This window comes from Lepidochelys olivacea, assembly GCF_965140295.1.
Source record: "Lepidochelys olivacea isolate rLepOli2 genome assembly, chromosome: 26".
Taxonomy (NCBI): domain Eukaryota; kingdom Metazoa; phylum Chordata; order Testudines; family Cheloniidae; genus Lepidochelys; species Lepidochelys olivacea.
The window spans coordinates 5262577-5283597 of NC_140436.1; the positions used below are offsets into that span (position 1 = coordinate 5262577).

The following is a 21021-nucleotide window of genomic DNA, read 5'->3' on the forward strand; positions in this document are numbered from 1 at the left end:
AGCAAGCAGGTCTCAAGCCACATAGGGCTGTCATAGGTCAAAACCAAGATCTTAAACGAACCATGCAGCTGAGAGATTCATTGCTTACCAGTAGCCATCTGGGTTGGGAGGGGGAGGAGTTAGGAGTTACGCTGCCAAAGGCTATATAAATATACTTGGAATAACACACTAGGTTTTCCTTCTCAAGTATTCAGCCTTTTTTACTGATCCCATCTCATCTCCTACCCCTCAAGAAGTTCTTTCTCTCTTCCCCTAGCCTATTCAGTTCCTCCCCTGATAAAACATCTCTGTAATGCAGTGTTCTGTGTTCCTGATCTTTCAGTCCCAGGCACAAATGCTTGAACTTAAGGGAGGAAAACAAGTTGAAAATTTAATATTAGAAATTCTTTGGTAGCAAATAAATTAACGTTTATGAAGCACAGAATGCTTCCAGTCTTATTCTGGAGGAGGAGGACATGTATGGTAGAGGGGAAGCTGTGCTAATAATCTGTCCTTTTAAATAACTTCAGCGTAATTCTAAGGACCTTCTTAGTAGAGAGGTTTTAGTGTGTGCAGGGAGTAGTTTATTCTGAGAGCAAAGACCAAAGCTTAGAGGCAAGAATGACAGTAAAGATTAGGGGGATAGGAGGGTACCTTCAGGAGTATGTTCAGTCTGGCAGGCTGTCGTGGCAGCAATACATGATGCTATTATACGGTAGCCACCTGTTCAACAAGACACCTAATTACTCCTGCTCCCTGGCCAGTAGTGAATTGGGTATAATGGAAAGCTGCTTGTGTGTAGTCTGAAAGCAGAAGAAGCAGCAAAAATGATTATGAATGTGCTCCTGGTATAGCTATTATTTGGAACTACGTTAGTGATTCTCCTGGAGGAAGCTCTGTAACTTGTTATATCTTGAAAGGCTGATGTGATGGGAGCATTGGTAACTGAAGGAATTGGTGACAGGTTTCAGAGTGGTAACCATGTTAGTCTGTGTCCACCAAAAAAACCCAAAAAACCACGAGGAGTACTTGTGGCACATTAGAGACTAACACATTTATTTGGCTATAAAGCTTTTGTGGGCTAAAACCCACTTCATCAGATGCATGCAGTGGAAAATACAGTGGGAAGATGTATAACACAGAGAACATAAAAAAATGGGTGTTGCCATACCAACTGTAATGAGACTAATCAATTAAGGTGGGCTATTATCTGCAGGAGGAAAAATAACTTTTTTAGTGATAATCTGGATGGCCCATTTCAAACAGTTGACAAGAAGGTGTGAGTAATAATAGGGGAAAAATTAGCATGGAGAAGTAGTTTTTACTTTGTGTAATGACCTGTCCATTCTCAGTCTTTATTCAAGCCTAATAACTGGTGTCCAGTTTGCAAATTAGTTCCAATTCTGCAGTTTCTCGTTGGAGTCTGTTTTTGCAGGTTTTTTTTGTTAGAGAATTGCGACTTTTAGGTCTGAAATTCAGTAACCAGGGAGGTTGAAGTGTTCTCAGACTGGTTTTTGAATGTTATAATTCTTGATGTCTGATTTGTGTCCATTTATTCTTTTGCATAGAGATTGTCCGGTTTGGCCAATGTACATGACAGAGGGGCATTGCTGGCACATGATGGCATATATCACTTTGGTAGATGTGCAGGTGAACGAGTCTTTTATGGTGTCCCATGGTGGTACAGGCTTCTTTACTTTTCAAGGAATATTGCAGAATTGGTTCAGATTGCCCCTCTTTCTCCGCCCCTCAAAAAATCTGTATCCTACTTTTATTATTATAATAGAGAAACATAGATGTGCATGGTTATTGCATAACTCCCTCTATAAAAAGATCTGACTTACAAGCTAATGGCTTTAGCCTCTTGGTAACCCTGCATCGTAGGTAAGTGTTATAGCCCCATTTTACAAGTGAGGAAACTAGGACTCTGATCCTGTCCTTGCTTGGTGGGCAGCCCCCGTTGAAGTCAGTGGGGTTCCATGCAGGCATATGACTCCATATGCACGGAGCTTACTGTGGGATTGGGACCAGAGATACAAAGATGTGACTTATTAAAGCTCACTCAAGAGGCATGTGGTAGAGTTGGGAATAGAACCCAGGCTCCTGACCATCCTCAGTACATGAAGAAAAAGGCCATGCTCTGGATAAAAGTTGAACTCATGGGAGTGAGTGGCAGAGCATTGGAATTCGCTCTCTTGCAAAATGCTAGGGAAGGGTAGGGAGATGGTGCAAGACATGTTCTTAGGCAGGGTGTCTAGCAGGATATCTGTGACTCTTGCGGGGGGGATTTCTCATGTGCCCATCAAGCAGCAATTGTTTTGTGCCTAATTCAGGTGAAGATGGCCATGAAACGTCTAAAAAAGTAGCATACGCTGAAAAGCCAGGTATGATTTCAACATACTCATTCCTTAAAACGGATGAGAGAGATTGCACAGCCGAGTCGCTCCCTAACAAACCTGTAAAAAGAAACATTATTGTTTTAACTGATTTTTTTTTTCTTCTCCCCCCCTGTGGTCATTCCATTACAGAGCCTAGCCCAGCTCGAGAACCTGTGCAAGCAGCTGTACGAAACTACAGATACTGCAACGCGGCTCCAGGCAGAAAAAGCCTTGGTCGAGTTCACCAACAGCCCGGACTGTCTGAGCAAGTGCCAGCTCCTCCTTGAAAGAGGAAGTGTACGTAGAAAATAATAATAATCAGATTCAAACGAACTGGCATTCAAATTTTGGCATTTTGGGTGAATGCTCTGAATGAAACAGGGAGCACATTAGTTTCTGCATACCCAGTAAGCTGGAACGTGTAATATTCACGAACGTCTTCTGCATACCAGACTTAAACCTTCCGTTGGTCCTGCATTTTCTATTGGTTTAGAAAAAATTGGAGTGTACCCACTAAGAGGTTTCCCTTTTGAGGAATCCTGCTTAGATCCTAAAGCACATCTAATCCACAAAGATAAGTATGCTTAAACAGAGTTATGAAATGTGGTCCAGACTTGATATAGCGTAGTTGTTAGTTGTTGGGTGGGTTGTGGGGAGATGAAGTGTGGAAAGGGTTATTGTGAGTGGGAACACAAAGTAGGACTCTATAACCATGCTAGGAAACAGTGTGTGAATTTGGGCTAAAGTGTCACTAACACTTCTAGCAGGAGAGCTACTGTTGCACGATCATTCCAGTTTTGTCCGTGCGTCTGTTTATAGTGTGAATCACATGAAAAGAACCTGTCTTTTGATAGATGGGTTCTTGATTAATCTTATGGGCCAACCCATTATGCAGCCTGATCTAAGAATACAACGTTAACTCTGAAAGGCAAATTTTCTTATTTCCACTGCTTTAGGAGTTCTAAAATAGCTTGGAAGATGTGATCAAAGATTAAAATCCCAGCATGAGATCTGAGACTCAGATGGGATTAAAACAGCCGTTTGCTTTGGGCCATTTTATCTTACTACTAAGAATCTCTTAAAGCAAAGGTTAGCCTCTCCAATAATGTCCTCAAAGCAATCTAGCAACAATTTCAACCACAGGAAATAACCATTTTTATCTTTACAGTACTTTTTTTCCCCTTCTAAGTGGTCACTTGATTCACTTTGTGGCAGGATAAATTATGCTTAAAATTGCTTGGTCACAGGACCTTTTGAGGCTTGATTTATGGCCCAATGTGCATTCAGCCCTTTGAGTCTATTAGATCAGTGCCTTACTCACAAAAAATCAGGAAACATTAGCCACCCTGTCTCAAAGGATCAAGGAACCAGAATGAGATGGGGCACTGTGCAGTGTAGTCCCAGCTGAACACAAGAGCTGAATTATTTATCTCTTTGTATTGTAAGTTTTTTGTGTGTGGACTTCTTAATTTCTTTGGAATAAAAAATAAATTAACCTCTGGGTTTCAAATTGCATTTGTGTTGACCATGGAGGAACCAGCAACTAGCACAGAGGAAAAAAGGAGGGGTCAATTTTTATGGGAAGTCTCTATATTACTTTGAATGTAACCCGTTTTGTATCTGTAGTCTGTGTCAGATTGCCATTTTGTAAAGCTGATGCACAAATTGGATGATCTGACTCACTTACATTAAACTCTCTTTGGGCATATTATTATAAATGGGTTTCTGGTCTCTTGGATTCTTGGAATAGGTTATAGAGGCAAATCCTTTTTGTAGTACTGGGTATTATTTAACACAACACTTTCAATTATACTGCCCGCAATTCATAGAATCTCATACAGCCTAGGATTTCTGATGGTTCACTCACATTATCTGTATCCTATTCCCTAGATTAAATTAGTAATGTCCATTGGTCCGAGTGCTATTCTTTATGATATATAAATAAAATATGAAGGGGGAGGGAAAACTAACCTGTTTTGTAGTCAAGTGGAAGAGTTTGAAGTGTTTGTGTAAAATCTAGGACTGAGTGTGCAGTAGCACTCGCCTGCAGCATATTGCTATTGGCACTTGTTCCTTCCTGCTTGCCATAATTCTCTCTACCCTTATGTGGGGGCACACAGGTGGGGTGGGGTATGTCATGCTGCTGCTGCTGTCACCTGGTTATCTTTTGCCTTCTAGATGTTCTTTTTAAAATATTTTGGATAAACTTGGTGTATACAGAAACAAGGAACTAAGACAGTCAAGAGCATTTAGACTTGTGAACTGAGCTAACATTGAAGCCCAAGTTTTCAGAGACCTGAAAGTTATTGGGTTAACGTAGTGCACAACTACCTTGTCTTCTGCTGTGGCCTCTTTTTGTACTGAAACTTACATTAAACTGCTGCTTGTTGTGTCGTTTCTTTACAGTCCTCCTACTCCCAATTATTGGCAGCTACATGCCTTACAAAACTTGTGTCACGAACAAACAATCCTCTGCCATTGGAACAGCGAATAGACATTCGTAAGTAGAAGTCTTTCTTTTCTCTAGCCAAGCCATTGGCATAGCAAGCAAATACTATGGATAATGACTAATTAACAGTACCACATTGTGACAGGAAGTCTTTCTGCGAGCTACTAAGATTTATGGACATTGGTAGCCTCAAACGTATAGTGAAAAGGCACCTTTGCTGTCAGATAATCTTTTCCTATCCCAGAGACTACTGGGTTTGAATGCCAGATAGATAGGAGTTATCCAGGTTCAAAGTAATCACAAATGTGTGGTCTTACAATTGAACAAATTTTAAGATAGTAACTCAATTCTCTATAAATTAGGCTATTCATCTCCTAATTCCTTCTCTTCCCTACTTGTTCCTTATAGCAAGGGGTATCTTAATGAATCCAGTTATTAGGAAAGGTGATTATTTTGTATTTGCCCTTTTTTGTTCTTCTGCTTCGCCCGGGGCGGGGGAGAAGAAGGGAGGGATTTCTTTCTGTTCATTGTCTCCCAAGACATTGGAGACAGATACTGGCTAAAGTCTGCTTTTTGCCTGTGACCCAGTACAGGGATAACTTTCCTGTTCTCTTGTCTGTACGAAATTGCATTGAACTGAGACTGGTGAACTTCGCAGCTCTGCTGCTATCAAAGGAGCTCAGCCACAGCTCTGATCCTAGTCAGTGCTAAAGAGTGGGCCAAGGTGGAAAGCAACTTGGAAAACCTAGAATTCTAGTAATCCAAGGCTGAAAGTAAACCCTGATTGTGACCACAGATTACTGTATGTTCTGTCTTTCCAGACAGTGATCTGTGCTAAGAGCAGGTCTGATTGCACTGATGCACTCCTTTTAGGGAAGGAAGGGAGAATGAATAGGACACTTGGGCAGTCTCTTCCAAGGATATAGACTCATAAACATTAACGTCAGAAGGGACTATCGTGATCATGTAGTCTGACCTCTTGCATATTGCAGGCCACAGAACATCACCCACCTACTCCTGTAATAGACCATAACCTCTGGCTGAGTTACCGAAGTCCTCAGATCATGATTTAAAGACTTCCAATTGGAGAGAATTCACCATTTACGCTAGTTTAAACCTGCAAGTGATGCATGCCCCATGCAGGAGAGGAAGGCAAAAAACAAAGGGTGTCTGCCAATCTGTTTAGGGGGAAAATTCCCTCCCAATGCCAAATATAGCAATCAGACCCTGAACATGTGTGCAAGCCCCATCGGACAGAGAATGGCAGATATAGTTTCAGAATTGAGAATGCTTTGTGGGACTCCGCTTGTCACTTGCAGTAGTTCCTGTGAGAGAGTCATTCTGATGGGATAGGGTAGAAGCCTATCTCTGACTAGTGTCTTGTTGGGAGAGTAACTATGGTATCTCCTTTTCTTTGTGTGGTAGTGACCGTAGGGATCTTCTTTGCCCAACTGGCAAAAGGTTTACTGTTCTGTAACAACATCTCTTATCAGGCCTCACAAACTTTCTACTCCTAACGCACTGCTTTCATAGTATGTGTGAGGTGTAAAATGGAAGCTTATGTCATATGGATCCTCATAATAGTTATGTGATGTATGCCCGGGTGATATTTAAAAAGTTGTTTGTATATACATACTGAAAATGTTTTAGAATCTGTCTCCCAGCCACGGTTGGCAAGCGGGTTTTGCCAGACAAGGGAAGTGGAATCACCTACCTCGTTTGTTTATATGTAATTCAAACGTTGTAAAGTCCAGCACAAAAGATGCCCCATTTACACATGAGAATCAACAGGAAAAATAGATCAAGGGGGGGGATGCAAAATAAACTTGGGGGGGGCACTTTGGCGCCAGCACACAAGGAAGTAAACCACATGCAGTCTTTCTGACTCTGAGGTATAAGAGAGAGAGGCACAAGAATCCCTCTTTTATCTTGCACTTGAGCGAGTGACGCTGCAGTGCAGTTGTATCAAAGAAAACAGGATCTCAACCAACCTTGGTTGAAATGCTGCAAGAAAGACCATAGGTGAGAAATTGCTCTAGACAAGTTCAGCCTGTTAAAGTTTAGTCTTAGCCTAGTGCAAGCATTTCATACTTTTCTTTTACTTGTAACCCGTTGTTTTTCTTGTCTGTGCAAACTGTGCCTTAAATCTTTCCCTTTGTTAATAAACTTACATTTGTTTTTACTATACATAGATTACAGTGCTGTGTTATGTTAGAGCTGATACTCAGCTGAATCAAACAAGCTAGTGTGTATGTACTGCTCACCTGGGAGTAGCGAACCTTTTAATTACTGTGAGTGTCCGGTGAGAGGGATCTTTTCAGGGTGGTTCGTGGCCTGGGGTGCACCTATTGTTAACCTGCAAGGCTGAGTAAGGGCTTGCAGAGCCCTGAGAAGTGTGTGAGAATGGCTGAAGGACTGACACCCAGCTACCACGCACAAGACTCTGTCACGCTGGATGCAGGAGTGGGATAGCAAGGTGACTTGCCATCTGGGGTCCCTAAGAAAGCGTGTCATCTGTGCTTTACCAAGCCAGAGTTAGTCAGCTTCTCCTTTCTCCCTGGACAACGGAATGCCCTGATGTTGGGGGAGCCTGTCCTGAGGGAAAGGTCCTTCAACCTTTCAGCAGTTCTTGCCAGACATGTTCTTACAAAGGACTGAATTCCTCTTCTAATACAAAATAACACACTTTTGGGTGGGAAGAGTCTGTTTTACATGAATACCCACCCACAATTTCATATCTCTAGAACCTCCAGACCCTTGGTGTATTGTATTGTGACTAGTCTGTCAAAAAAGACCTGAATAAAAGGTCAGTTATGGTTGTCTGGATACCATAACTGCATTTACATGCTTTCAACATGGTGATTTGTTTCCTGTGTTTCGATGTAAGCTGTATAAAGATATTTTTCCTAATGCAGATTCACAACCTTATGTTCAGCTTAACAGTCTCTTTGTCTAGGAATTTCCTTATTTTTATTCTTCTTTTTTTGTCTTGCAGGGAACTATGTGCTCAACTACCTTGCCACCAGGCCAAAGTTGGCAACTTTTGTAACGCAAGCACTAATTCAGTTATATGCCAGGATCACAAAGTTGGGCTGGTTTGACTGTCAGAAGGATGAATATGTCTTCAGAAATGTGATCACAGATGTCACAAGGTTTTTACAGGTCAGGGACACCTTTAAAAATAAAGTGGGGCGGGGGGAGAACCAAAAACCTGGTGTGATCGGAGTGTTCTTGTTGTGCATGAGTTGCCATATAATGCTCTGAGAACCAGGGCAAGTGTGTAGCTATTTTTCCACTTCCACTGCATTAGCTGTTGCTACTCAAGAGCTCTAGTATGTATGGCCTGTCAAAGTTGATAAATCTAAAAATCAACCTGTCTTGATAACTGTCCCATATGAGATTGTAAACCCTTCAGGATAGGGACTGTCATTTTGATTTCTGTAAAGTGCCTGGCACTCATGGTGTGCTATGTGACAGGGTCGGGCCAGATGGCTACAGGAGAGTAAGAGAAGGCCGATATATTAGCCACAGGTTAAGTAGGTCCCTTTTCCCTGGGTAAGGTAACAGGGAAGGTTCCAGAACAATCAGCAACCTTCTGGAGACAATTAAGGCTGATTAGAACACCTGCAGCCAATCAAAAAGCTGGTAGAATCAATTAAGGCAGGCTAATCAGGGCACCTGGGTTTAAAAAGGAGGTCACTTCAGTTTGTGGTGCGCATGTAAGGAGCTGAGAGTGGAAATGCGGACTGTTGGAGGACTGAGGCGTAGAAGCATCCTCAGACACCAGGAGGAAGGTCCTATGGTGAGGATAAAGAAGGTGTTGGGAGGAGGCCATGGGGAAGTAGCCCAGGGAGTTGCAGCTGTCGCACAGCTGTTCCAGGAGGCACTCTAAACAGCTGCATTCCACAGGGCCCTGGGCTGGAACCCAGAGTAGAGGGTGGGTCCAGGTTCCCCCCCACCCCCCCAAAACATCCCAACTCCTGGTCAGACGCAGGAGGGGTCGACCGGGACTGTGGGTTCATGAAAACGACCAAACTGAGGGCTGTTGTGAAGCTCCAAAGTGAGCAAATCCACCAATAAGCGCAAGACCCACCAAAGGTAGAGGAGGAACTTTGTCACAACTGTAAGTATTAAATAATGTGGCAGAACTTTAGGATTCCAAGTATGTAATTCCTCTGTCAAAGCCCCAAATCCAAATGATTCATCCAAAATGAAAAGCAGGATGACTACCCATTAAACTGGGGATATGTGCACCTCACCTCACTTGCAGCTGCGTTACTGCGAGTGTGACAAATTGCCTGGTTTGTTTAAATACCAATCTTTTATATTAAGCCAGGACCATCAGGGCCTTTAATTTTGAATTTGGACCCTTTAGTATGGGAAAACTATCAGTTAATCAGTTTGGGTGTATCTGGGTTTTTTTTTTAGGTCATTAATTTTGGCTGTACCAACCTTGAGATCCTTTAAAATCCAACAGGGAGGAGAGGGGGTTATTTTTCATGCTCTGCCTGGGATTTCCTGGCAGCCATCAGAGTAGTACCGCTAAGAAAAGAGACTAAGCGTAGGGGAACCTCTCATTGCTCTGGCTGGCCGACATAGCTTCAGTGAAGAAGTGGAGAAAGACTGGCTACAGCTCATTGGCTGCAGAGTGCGAGATCTGAGTTGGTGTGTGACAAAGGAAGGTTTTAAAAGTATGTGTGATGTGGGGCGGTGGGTTATAGAAGATCTTCACAGATATTATGTGGAACATCGTGGCTTGACATATCTGTAGAAACATCCCATCCCATGATTATTAGCAAATATTTACACTGGGGTCTCAGGGTGCTATTCCAATCGTATAAACATGGTCAAAAGACAGTCCCTGCCCACAAGAGCGTAGCTTTACAGGCAGAAGATTGAATTTTTTCAGCAGTCCCAAACTGTGGGACTCTCTTCCAGACGAGCCTAGCATGGCATAAAATCGCACTGTTCTCACAACGCTCTCAATGCTGACTTTTTTTCTCCAATTTAACATTTTTAACAATCCAACTTCCACAAGGAAGTAGTAGTAAATAATCCCAGAGTCCATGGCTGCAGTGGGAGAAGAGGAAAGGAACTAGAGTGGGACTCTTATATTGTGATGGTGGGATTTATTTATTTGGATAGACAGTAGAATAGTATGATGAGTGTGAGGATCGTAAAATTTAAAAAGTGATATCTAGAAAATATTACAATGCCGAAGTGTTACACCTTTCCATAAACGGCTCAAACGATTTCTAGCTTTTTGAGACAATCCTGTTGCTTTTCTCTCAACTCCATCTCCTAAGGCATGTTGAAGACTGTATTTGGTTATCGGTCATGAGTTCAGCAAAGATTCCTGGCTATACAGCCGCATAGTATCATGTTAATGCTTGAGATCATTGTTCAAAACAGAGGCCTATGATTGTAGTCTCTTCCCCACCAAGTCTGCAGTGTGTTTAGACTCCTGCAAAGGGGATGAACTTAGTCTCGGATGAGAGAAGAAATTGGGACAGTTAGTGCAGGCGGGTGCTAACCAAAGTGGAGCTGGGGAGCCCCATCCAGTTACAGGAAGGGAACTCCTTGTGGCAAAAGAAGAGACCAGGGTAGCTCTTGTATGTGAAGTTAGTTGGTATGTAAAGTCTCCTTCCCAGTGAGCAGGTGTTTTGTATCAAGACTGCCAAAGACTGTAAGGGCTGTGGAGAATGAACTCCCTTGACTGCTAGAGGTGGGGCCTCATTGTCAGGAGTGAGATATTGATTGGGTGGTGGTTGGGGAAATTTTAATTGCCACTTCTCATGCTGCAGGAGTTCTGTGGCTCTAAGACTTCAGTTTTCAGAGCTGTCAGCTGGCAGCTTTCATGATAGCTAAGGTCTCAGTCCTGCAAAGATTTATGCACTTACTTAACTTTACCATTGATTTCAGTGGAACTAAATACTTGAAAGTAAACACATATGTAAATCTTTGAAGAATCAGGGGTAAGTAGGCACCAAAAATGTGATTTAGAATAGATAGATAGATGAGCCATTAAATAACATGTGTATTTTTGTTTGAGCACTCCATAGAAATTGTTAGCTGCTGAGAAGTCTGGCAAACATATCAAATTGTAAATAATATGAATTTTTTTTAAATGCATCTAAATATAGAACTCCTGGGTTTTTAAACACATTGTGCTTGAACATTTTCCAGTCACTGTTCTACGAGGACATTGCATACCTAGCCAAATATATCTTATTTACAGTGTGCAAGTACTTCCTTCTGCATGGCAGAAGGACTTCAGAATTACAGTGAAAACTGGCGAGAACAACCTGACACTGCTAATTCCTCCTCTTCTTCCCTCCAATCTCTCTCATCAGGATAGCGTAGAACACTGCATCATAGGAGTGACAATTCTGTCTCAGCTAACGAATGAAATTAATCAAGTAAGTGCTACAGCCTTCTTCAATGAAGTAAGTGTCCAATTTTCTCATTTGTATTGTTCTGCTGTGTGTGTGTGTGTTTGTGTGCTGATTTTTATTTTTTTGCTATCATGCGCTTTTGCGGTAAGATATTGATATTTCTTCTGATCTAAGGATTTCTTTGCCATCTCCTGCTCTTAGCATCTTATCTTCTCCAGTACCTGGATGTAATGCTCTATGATAAAAATGAAGCAACACTAAAATAGCAAATGGGTTCCTGCCCAGTACAATCTTGCCTGTAAGGATAAAGCCCCATAGCATGAATTAGCAAAGCATCATTAGCATCTTTTGTCCTCCATTCCTATGCATTTTTTTAACTTTGTGCATTCTCATTTTTAAAAAAATTCACAACCCTTTTTGCATTGTCAATCATTCCAATAACTTCTTCATGGGGATATAAATATAGAGTATAAACATAACAAATCTGGTAAATATTTTGAGTTCCTTTGCGAATACATAGCATGTAGCATGTTCAGTGTGCCTTACAAATACCAAGTGATCCTATTTCATACACTTTTTTGGTTTTGTTTTGGGGTTGTTTTTTGGGCGGGGAGGAGGGAGGGACTGACAGGGCAAAAAGGGACACAGAGGATAAGTAACTTGACCAAGTCTACATTTGAATTAGTGGCATAAGCAGGACTAGGATTCTGGAGTTCTTGTCTTTCAGGCCCATGGTCCAATTTCTGCTAGATCTTGCTTCCTCTCTGGTATTTATTTGAAAAGCTGGGGACTAGAGACATTAATTGGTCAAATCTAAGCATGAAGGAAATAATCATACACTCCTAAAGCCCAATTTATTTTCTAGCTGTGACTCCTTCAGACAGATTTTACTAGTGCATGTCAGACTGCCACCAGTCACCCCAAGGAGCAGTTTTCCTTGGGGACCCTTCTAGTTTAGATGAGAGAGATTATCTAGACTTTTGCTGAGAGGACCAATACTAATTAGTTTTGTTTTAGCCTTTTAAATTCTCATTAATATGGACACTAACTTTGCTTTTGCTAATACATGTGCAAACACTTGAAAACAACCCAGGCTTTGAAACTGAGAAATTCTACCATGGCGTTGAATAACTTAATTAAAAATGATTGTTTGCAGTCTGTTAGGTACAGGCAATATAGGCCAGAAATTTCCCATTTTGATGTCTAAAGCTGTGCAAAGCACCCACCGCTCTCACTGAAGTCAGTGAAGTTCAGCTTCTCTAAAAATCAGGACACTTTTTTTGTTTAGGAGCCTGCAAGCTCCCACCCTGCTCTGAACAGAATCTATTCCCACCCATTGTGTTTAGTCCAAATTTACCTCACTTCTTGGGATTTGGCTTCATTGGTTACTCAGACAACAAAGTAACTGTAAACTTGTGGCAGGACTTTCTCCTCCGCCTTGGATGCTTCTACAGTTTCCCTGCAGGAGACCTCTCTGCCTCAGACCTTTGTTCCCTGTGCCCAGAGAACCACTCCCACCTCCCTAATAATAAGGGCAAAAATAACAAGCCTGCAAGACACAGTGAATCAGTATATATTGATCAGCATCTCCCTGCAGGGTTCTAACACCTAACAGGAGAGGGGATCAACAGAAAAGTTCTGTCACCAGTTGTTTCCTAAATCCATATTTAAATCCCTAGCTGTAGGCAACAAAGCTAGAAAATTTTGGCCATAATTCATGAATCTCGTGTTTAAATATGTAAGAGAATAATTCTACCACAAAATACTATCTAAATACACTTTGGGTTAAAGACATCTTCCTGAAATTGCCACCACTTGCATTGCTAAAAGCACGCTCACTTGCAAGCAGTCACTGTGTTGGTATGTGCCAAATACAGTGGATGGTGATTTATTTGGGGTTTCATAACTATATAAATTTCAGATTCATTACCATGTAACTTGTATGGGTCTTTTTCTTAAAGTGAATTTGTGGTAACTTTTTTGTATATAAAAATATCTACACTAATCTAGCATTTTCTTTGTCCCAAAGATCTGTACAAACAATACACGTACTGAAATATTGCCTTCTCGAGTATAGGGAGAGGGTGAGCCAACTGGCTTGTGGCACAACACTGGAGAGCTGGGAAACTTACCAGCAACAGTGAAGCAAATCCTGACTCTTACAAAAAGTGCATGAGATCAGCAATGGGCATGCAGAGAATACAGGATGCCTGTTTTCCAGACCTCCTCTAATAGATAACTGATAGGCGAGAGATGAGAGGAATATCCAATGAGAGGAATATCCCAAGGGTCGGTCCTGGGGCCGGTTTTGTTCAATATCTTCATAAATGATCTGGAGGATGGTGTGGACTGCACCCTCAGCAAATTTGCGGATGATACTAAACTGGGAGGAGTGGTAGATACGCTGGAGGGGAGGGATAGGATACAGAAGGACCTAGACAAATTGGAGGATTGGGCCAAAAGAAATCTGATGAGGTTCAATAAGGATAAGTGCAGGGTCCTGCACTTAGGACGGAAGAACCCAATGCACAGCTACAGACTAGGGACCGAATGGCTAGGCAGCAGTTCTGCGGAAAAGGACCTAGGGGTGACTGTGGACGAGAAGCTGGATATGAGTCAGCAGTGTGCCCTTGTTGCCAAGAAGGCCAATGGCATTTTGGGATGTATAAGTAGGGGCATAGCGAGCAGATCAAGGGACGTGATCGTTCCCCTCTATTCGACATTGGTGAGGCCTCATCTGGAGTACTGTGTCCAGTTTTGGGCCCCACACTTCAAGAAGGATGTGGATAAATTGGAGAGAGTCCAGCGAAGGGCAACAAAAATGATTAGGGGACTGGAACACATGAGTTATGAGGAGAGGCTGAGGGAGCTGGGATTGTTTAGCCTGCAGAAGAGAAGAATGAGGGGGGATTTGATAGCTGCTTTCAACTACCTGAAAGGGGGTTCCAAAGAGGATGGCTCTAGACTGTTCTCAATGGTAGCAGATGACAGAACGAGGAGTAATGGTCTCAAGTTGCAGTGGGGAAGGTTTAGATTGGATATTAGGAAAAACTTTTTCACGAAGAGGGTGGTGAAACACTGGAATGCGTTACCTAGGGAGGTGGTAGAATCTCCTTCCTTAGAGGTTTTTAAGGTCAGGCTTGACAAAGCCCTGGCTGGGATGATTTAACTGGGAATTGGTCCTGCTTTGAGCAGGGGGTTGGACTAGATGACCTTCTGGGGTCCCTTCCAACCCTGATATTCTATGATTCTATGATCCGTTTAGTGGTTAGGGTGCTACCCTGGGACAGGGGAGAGGTAGGTTCAATTCTCTCCTCTTCCACAAACTGTGCGCGCCCTTGGGCGGGTGACTGTCTCTCTGTGCCTCTATGCCCCATCTGCACAATGGGGATAATGGCACTGCCCTGCCTCATGAGGGTGTTGTGAGGATAAATACAATAAAGGTTGTGAGGTGCTTGTATCCTACACTAACGGGGGCTGTATAAGATGGAAGGTGATCAGGTAGTGTATATGAATGAGGGTAACAAGCAGTAGTCTGTTAATGAAACTCTGAATGGAGAGGAGGTTTCAGGTTAAGTATGTGTCTATGTAGGCATTTAAGCCTTCTTTTCCCATGTACCATGAGTGATTGTAAGGGTGGGGGAAGAACATTTTACTTGCAGACCAAAAAGTAATTCACCATGGGCCTCTGGGGGAATAGATCATTTATTTTAATGCAGCTTTGCAATATTAAGAATTTTAAAAAAATCTCTGGTGCGAATACTGTAGTTTACTGTATTATATTCAGTGTTTAGAGCACATTTCTCAAATTAATATGTGCTTGTGGTATCCTATATCGAGCAACATCCACTTACTACTTCTCCTAACACACATGGCATACTTAATTGTCGTACAGCTACAGGTCCTGTACATGGGTTTAAAAACAAACGTGGCCAGATCCAAAGTGGCACCAATGCAAAGGCCTTCTTGTAACTTTCTGTTCATCCATGTATCTTGTCATTTGGCTCTCACTGTGACTGTGATTGGCTGGTGACAGAGGACTCTGCATCTGGCCAGCATTTTCATAGATGGGAGTGGAAAGAGTAAGGGGCAATCAGGAATGATTTAGTGGATCTAGTTTAAGTAGGTCAAGAACTGTTCCCCAAACTAGATATTGGGGACTTCTGAAAAATTTTACCGACATTCCATTTTCAAAAATGACTTAGACATTAACAATTAAATTGTTTTTGAAAATGGACTTTAGCCTCCTAAATCACTTAGGTACTGTTGAAAATTTTACCCTTAATCCTGCTTTAAAACCAGCTCAAGTAAACTTGGTTTTTGCTTGAGATGAAACTGTGTGTTTAAGCATTTTCGGAACATTGTTCTCACTTAGTACCCTAGACAGGTAATATAGTTTTATTAGCAGTTCAATAAAAAGTTAATGGCAGTACAGGAACCATTATTTTATGTTAATAGACTGTAATACAATTGGAGAACGTCCCTTCAGTTTAATCAACTGATGCAATGCAATTATGGGGGAGGAATGCCCTAGTGTGCCACTAATGTTTTATTAATAACATTCCTGTGAATTCTACTTGCCTTCCTATAAACTAGTCCTAAAAGTCGCTTGTGTCTCTACCCAGGCGGACACCACCCATCCCCTGACCAAGCACAGGAAAATAGCCTCTTCGTTCCGAGACTCGTCTTTATTTGATATCTTCACGCTTTCGTGTAACTTACTGAAACAGGTAGGGAGACTGCAGTTCTGGTCAAATGCCTGTATCAAACTTAGCAGTAAACGTCTTCCTGCTGTAACTTCATTGAAACTAGTCCTTTCTTTCTAGATGTGGCAGTTTTCCACACATCTGCCTTTAGGGAGATTTTCAGATTAGATTCCTACCTTTCACTTCATAACATCTCTGTACTGCAGAAGTGCTTAGCTGTTCATTTACAGGCAAGGTCATAGAACAGCCTGATTTTCCTATTAGGTAAGTCAGGCTCTGATTAAGGTTTTGTGTATTCACTTCGTTCAATACAAACCAAAGATAGAAATGTCATGACCTTTTTAAAATTTTCAAATGAAAACCCCTCGGATGGCGTATTTTCCCCCATTCCATACCAGGATAGCTATTCCTGTATAAAGCACTGTTATAGTGATATAATTGCGTTCCCACAAGAGGAATCGTACCACTTTTACTACACCGGTATAATTAAAGCAGGAACAACATTCTAATATAGACATGGCCCTTGTCTGGATTGTTAGGTCTTGCAAAAATTCCTTTGTGCTGCTGAGCAGCTGTACAAAAGGAAGGTTAATGGCCCTGCCACCTTTCCCAGAGTATGCAGTCTGAAGGGAGCCTTGAATTCGTGGTTTCCCAGGTATAAAGTGAAGAAGGAAAAGGTATGTGTAGTTTGGTGTGAATTCTAGAGGCAGAGGTCCAAGGCAAGTGCTTTTTGGAATAGGGCATCAGTGGTTTACCAAAGGTTTTTCTGCAAGAGACAGTTGCCTTAGGCAGTTTGTTACCACCTCTATTCAAGAACATAGCAATTGTGTATGTTTTTGTAAGAAAAGAAATTACACTGATAAAATCCTGACTCCACACCTGGCTTCTCTTCCAAATAAGAAATGGATCTACAGGGTCCCAAGATCCATTCAAAGTGGCAACATCCCGTTGGACCGTGATCACAACTAGTGTTGTGCCAGTGTGTGAAAATTGGGAAATAACACTGCATAGAAATAGCGTGAAATTCACCAGTTTAGTTTTACCCTTCAAACTGAGTGCAGTATTAAAGTAAACAAACTGCATAAAGGGTGAAAAACAAGTTTCACTTGGAAAAACCTTTCAGACTGAATAATCTCTAGTCCTGCTAGTCATACAGGTAAAGAGTTTGGGTTTAACAAGATTTGTTTATCTTGCCTTTATCCCTTTTAATGTTACCATGGATTCATAACTAAAACTAAAATATTACCTAGAAAACTCTTGTATGTGACATATGCCTGCATGATTTATTTGTGATTTGTCCCTCAAGATGAAATGAAACTTGGAGGCTTGAATGACATGACTCATTGGGGATACAGCCTCCAGTTTTATGTATCTTTACCTCTCAGTCATCCCGCTTTTGTTTCCCTGGATGCCCCCATGCCCCAATTTTAAGGACAAATTGTGATGTTTTCTTTTATCCTATTTAATGTCCTCATTTTCCTGTGACTAATGCCCATTACCCCAGTTATTCCTTTATCTGTTTGGCAGCTTGCACAAGCTCCTGTGTATAAAACCAGATGTTTCCAGGGTGATCCTCCAATGACTCTAGTTGGTTTCCCTTGGAGGGAGCAAGGGATTGGGCTGCTAGGAGCTAATGATTATGTCTATATCACTGTCATAAAACAGTGCAATTAAGCAGTCATTGAAGAACAATGCCATCTAGTAGACATTCTGGAGTGGCTGTGGCAGACAATTCCAACTATCAGTGAAACAGTATAGTGGGTCCCATTGCAACTGACCAGATCAGTTTGTGGCAGATTTAGGGTAGAAGAAGTTTAGTTTCTCTATGAAAAGCATAGAGCAAATGTGCAAAGCACAGGCCTTCTAGTTTGTCTCCAGACTCCAGACCTATGTGCTGCTATAAAACAGCTATGAGCTGATCTAGCATCATGAACCCACTAATCACCTTGTGTTGCTTCAGAATCGTTGTATCTAGTCCCAGAGCTTTGAATCTGGAGTAGGGTTCATCCAGATTGTTTGTGCAACATAGTGAATGCACTTGTTTCCCTACCGGAGAGTGTGATGGAGTAACAGGAGCCTCTGCTGATAAATGCATGTCAACCAGATAGTGTGTTTCCTGTGTTCTACCCAACTGAGAAATTTCCTAATCTGATGGATCTTCCAGAATAATTACTGGCTGGCAAGCATTGTTGCTGAGTGAAAAGGAAGCACTGTCCACCCTCTTTATGTAAGGACTAAAAAGCCAAATACAGATTCTTTGTTGTAAAAGTATGGGGCACCAGGGATATTTAGCGTGTTGTCTGAGGTGGTGTCTCAGCCTTGTCATGAAGGTGGCATGTGATACCTACGGATGTCCCCGCCTGTTGAAGTGCAATTGTGCTCCTGGCTCAGCCACCGCATTGTTCTTTTTATCCACTGTGTTCTGTAGGCTTCAGGGAAGAACCTGAACTTGAATGATGAAAGCCAGCACGGCCTGCTCATGCAGCTACTCAAGCTCACACACAATTGCCTGAACTTTGATTTCATTGGCACATCAACAGATGAGTCCTCAGATGATCTCTGTACAGTGCAGATTCCAACCAGTTGGAGATCAGGTAATGCTCCAGGGGGGAAGGGGAAGCAGGCGTACCTTCTTCAGTGTGCCAAATGGCTGGCCAAGGCTCTGTCTACCACAGTGCTACTCAAAGTGGTGGTCTGCGAGCCATCAGCTGCCAGTCTGCGCGCACACTGGGGGGAAAAATGCCGGTCCCCCACATCAGATAGCTTGAGAAGCACTGGTCTACAGTATATAAATAGACCTATGTGTCAGGAAACCAGGTGTACAGCCCTGTTGTCCACTAACCTGATTACAGATGTGATTCTTTTTGCTAGTAAAGGCTGGTCCGAAAGCACACAAGCACCCTTCCTCCTGGCCCTTCAATCCTATGCTATGTGAACTTCAGAAATCACAAATTTGGCTTGTGTGGACCGCTCAATTTTTTTTTCAGTACACTTCTCGTAGAAGGGAAGAAAAGAAGCCAGAAAGGAGCCCTGTCAGTTCTGAAATCCAGAGCTTCTCTCATGCCACTCGCTTTAAAAATGGGATTCCCTGACTAGACAATTGTCAAGACAATGTTGCACTACTTGGCAGTACTTCTGCACTTGTCACTTAAGGATATAACGGTTGTACTGCATCACACCAATGGTCGGTCTAGCCTAGCATCCTGTCTCTGAGAGTGGCTAGTGCCAGATGCTTCAGAAGGAATTAAAACAACAGGGCTACTCTGAGTGATATGTGCCCTGTCATCCAGTCCCAGCTTCTGGCAGGGGCAGGGCTTAGGGACACCTGGAGCAGTGTCCATCCTTGACCTCCTCCTGGTCCTTAGCAGTCATTCTGCAGTCACAGATTGCTTCTTTTAAATGCCCTGCTCTATTTCTCTAGCTTAATATGTGTATTCTGGAAGAGGAGGCTCTGGAATATAGCACTATAAGTCTTTGAAAGCATTTCCGTAATGTAATCTCTTCTAGCATAAAGAATGTGCATGCTTTTGTAGTTTTGGGCAGACAAGCATAAAAGTGTCTTTGTAAGCAAAGTACTCCACAGAATGCAATAATGCAGATGTCCACAGTAAGGTGCTCCTTTCTGTCTGTTTCAGCATTCTTGGATTCCTCGACCCTACAGTTGTTTTTTGACCTGTATCATTCCATTCCTCCATCGTTTTCACCTCTGGTGAGTTCAGAGTTCATGGTTCTTATGACCCCTAATATCAGAAAGCATTTACAGCACAGGGAGAGCCATATCTAAGGACTTCATTGGTATATGAGCCTGAGATATTGGCCTTTTGATTAAAATGATGTAAAATATACGTTCAGAACAGTTGCTTATTTTGATAATATAGTATTATCCCATAAAGACCAAAGGGCAGCTGTGCCAAGCTCTTTAGTGTTGATAGTTTTGGTACCTCCAGGGGTTTTTGGAGTGGATTAAGAAGCAGTCCTCATTTGTATGAAATACTGCTACTCCTGCCCTTCTTTTGCCCCTTCCATTTGAGAATCTCAAAGTGCTGTAAGTGAATGAAGCCTCCCAACTGCCCGTGAGGGAGCTAGGTGATGGTATGACCATTTTGTAGGTGGGGAAAGCTACTCGGAGAGTTGAAATGACTTGCCTAAAATCACACAGCACGTCTGCGGCAAAGCTGGAGGTAGAAGCCAAGAGCCTGACCCCTAGTCCCATTCTCTTTCCACTGGACAAGACTGTTTCACCACATGGTGAAAGGGTCAATAGCATCAGCCCAAGTAACGGAGTCACGTGATTGGATGTTTTCTTTTAAAATACTGTCTGCCAACCAGCAACCAGGTGATCCAATAACAGAGTGAGCCAGTGCATGGAGTTGCTCACTCTGTGGCTGGACTCAATGTGCGTAAAGCATTCAAATCTAGGAAACCTCTCTTATGCTGGCCAGTCAGCAAGAGTCACACCCAAAGATGTTTCTCAGTTGGAAGTTGCTCTGATCTGTGTGCGTCTGTGGTATGGTAGGAAGCAGAATCTGCAAATGCCCTTCAGGTGCTGTTCAGGGAGAAGCCCAGCAAAGCATTAAACATCTTTGCTCCAGAAATCTTAAAAATTGGCTATCACCAGTGCTGGTCATTACAGGCAAAGAAAGGAAGGAAGGAAGGGGAGAAACTTGCATAGTTTGCCTATTGGTAGATTGTTTCCCTTAAAAGCACTAAATATTTCAGCATGGGGTAAAACTGGACCAGTTGCTTATATAGGCACTTAAATACTGTGGGCTAAATATTTTTCCTAGTTAACGTAGACGCATGCTGCAATGGAAACACTTCTTAACTGGCTGGAAAAGGGAGGATCTTTCTTCAAAAGGATGTTTCTAGGAGAGGTAGGACAGAGCTGGTCACTTCATTATATAGTGCTAGCCAAGCCTGAGATTTAAGCCTCAAATAATTGAGAGAGTTAAAGAACAAGTGTCACTGTTAAGCAGAAATCTAAAACAATTAAGCCAGTAATTGCTCTGAGCTTTGATCATTAAAAGTGTGAGCAAGCAAGAACCAGAGGGGCTTTAACAGCAGAGCAGGTAGCTATTCGGCTGGTTGCAGGAATCAGGGCTTGCCTCAGTGCA

At 42.3% G+C, this 21021-nt stretch overlaps 1 protein-coding gene across 3 annotated transcripts in view; it reads left to right on the forward strand.

Moving 5' to 3' along the window:
* The window catches only part of XPO7 (exportin 7), a 77458-nt gene that overhangs the window by 29046 nt on the left and 27391 nt on the right, over positions 1-21021 (forward strand). For 2 of the 3 annotated variants that reach the window (XM_084615006.1, XM_084615004.1), the window contains exons 2-8: positions 2508-2654; positions 4764-4857; positions 7802-7968; positions 11160-11252; positions 15827-15931; positions 18336-18501; positions 19543-19616. In XM_084615006.1, the coding sequence (XP_084471132.1) occupies positions 2508-2654; positions 4764-4857; positions 7802-7968; positions 11160-11252; positions 15827-15931; positions 18336-18501; positions 19543-19616 (846 nt within the window). The remainder of the gene's footprint in view (positions 1-2507; positions 2655-4763; positions 4858-7801; positions 7969-11159; positions 11253-15826; positions 15932-18335; positions 18502-19542; positions 19617-21021) is intronic. The other variant, XM_084615005.1, reaches the window with a different exon arrangement.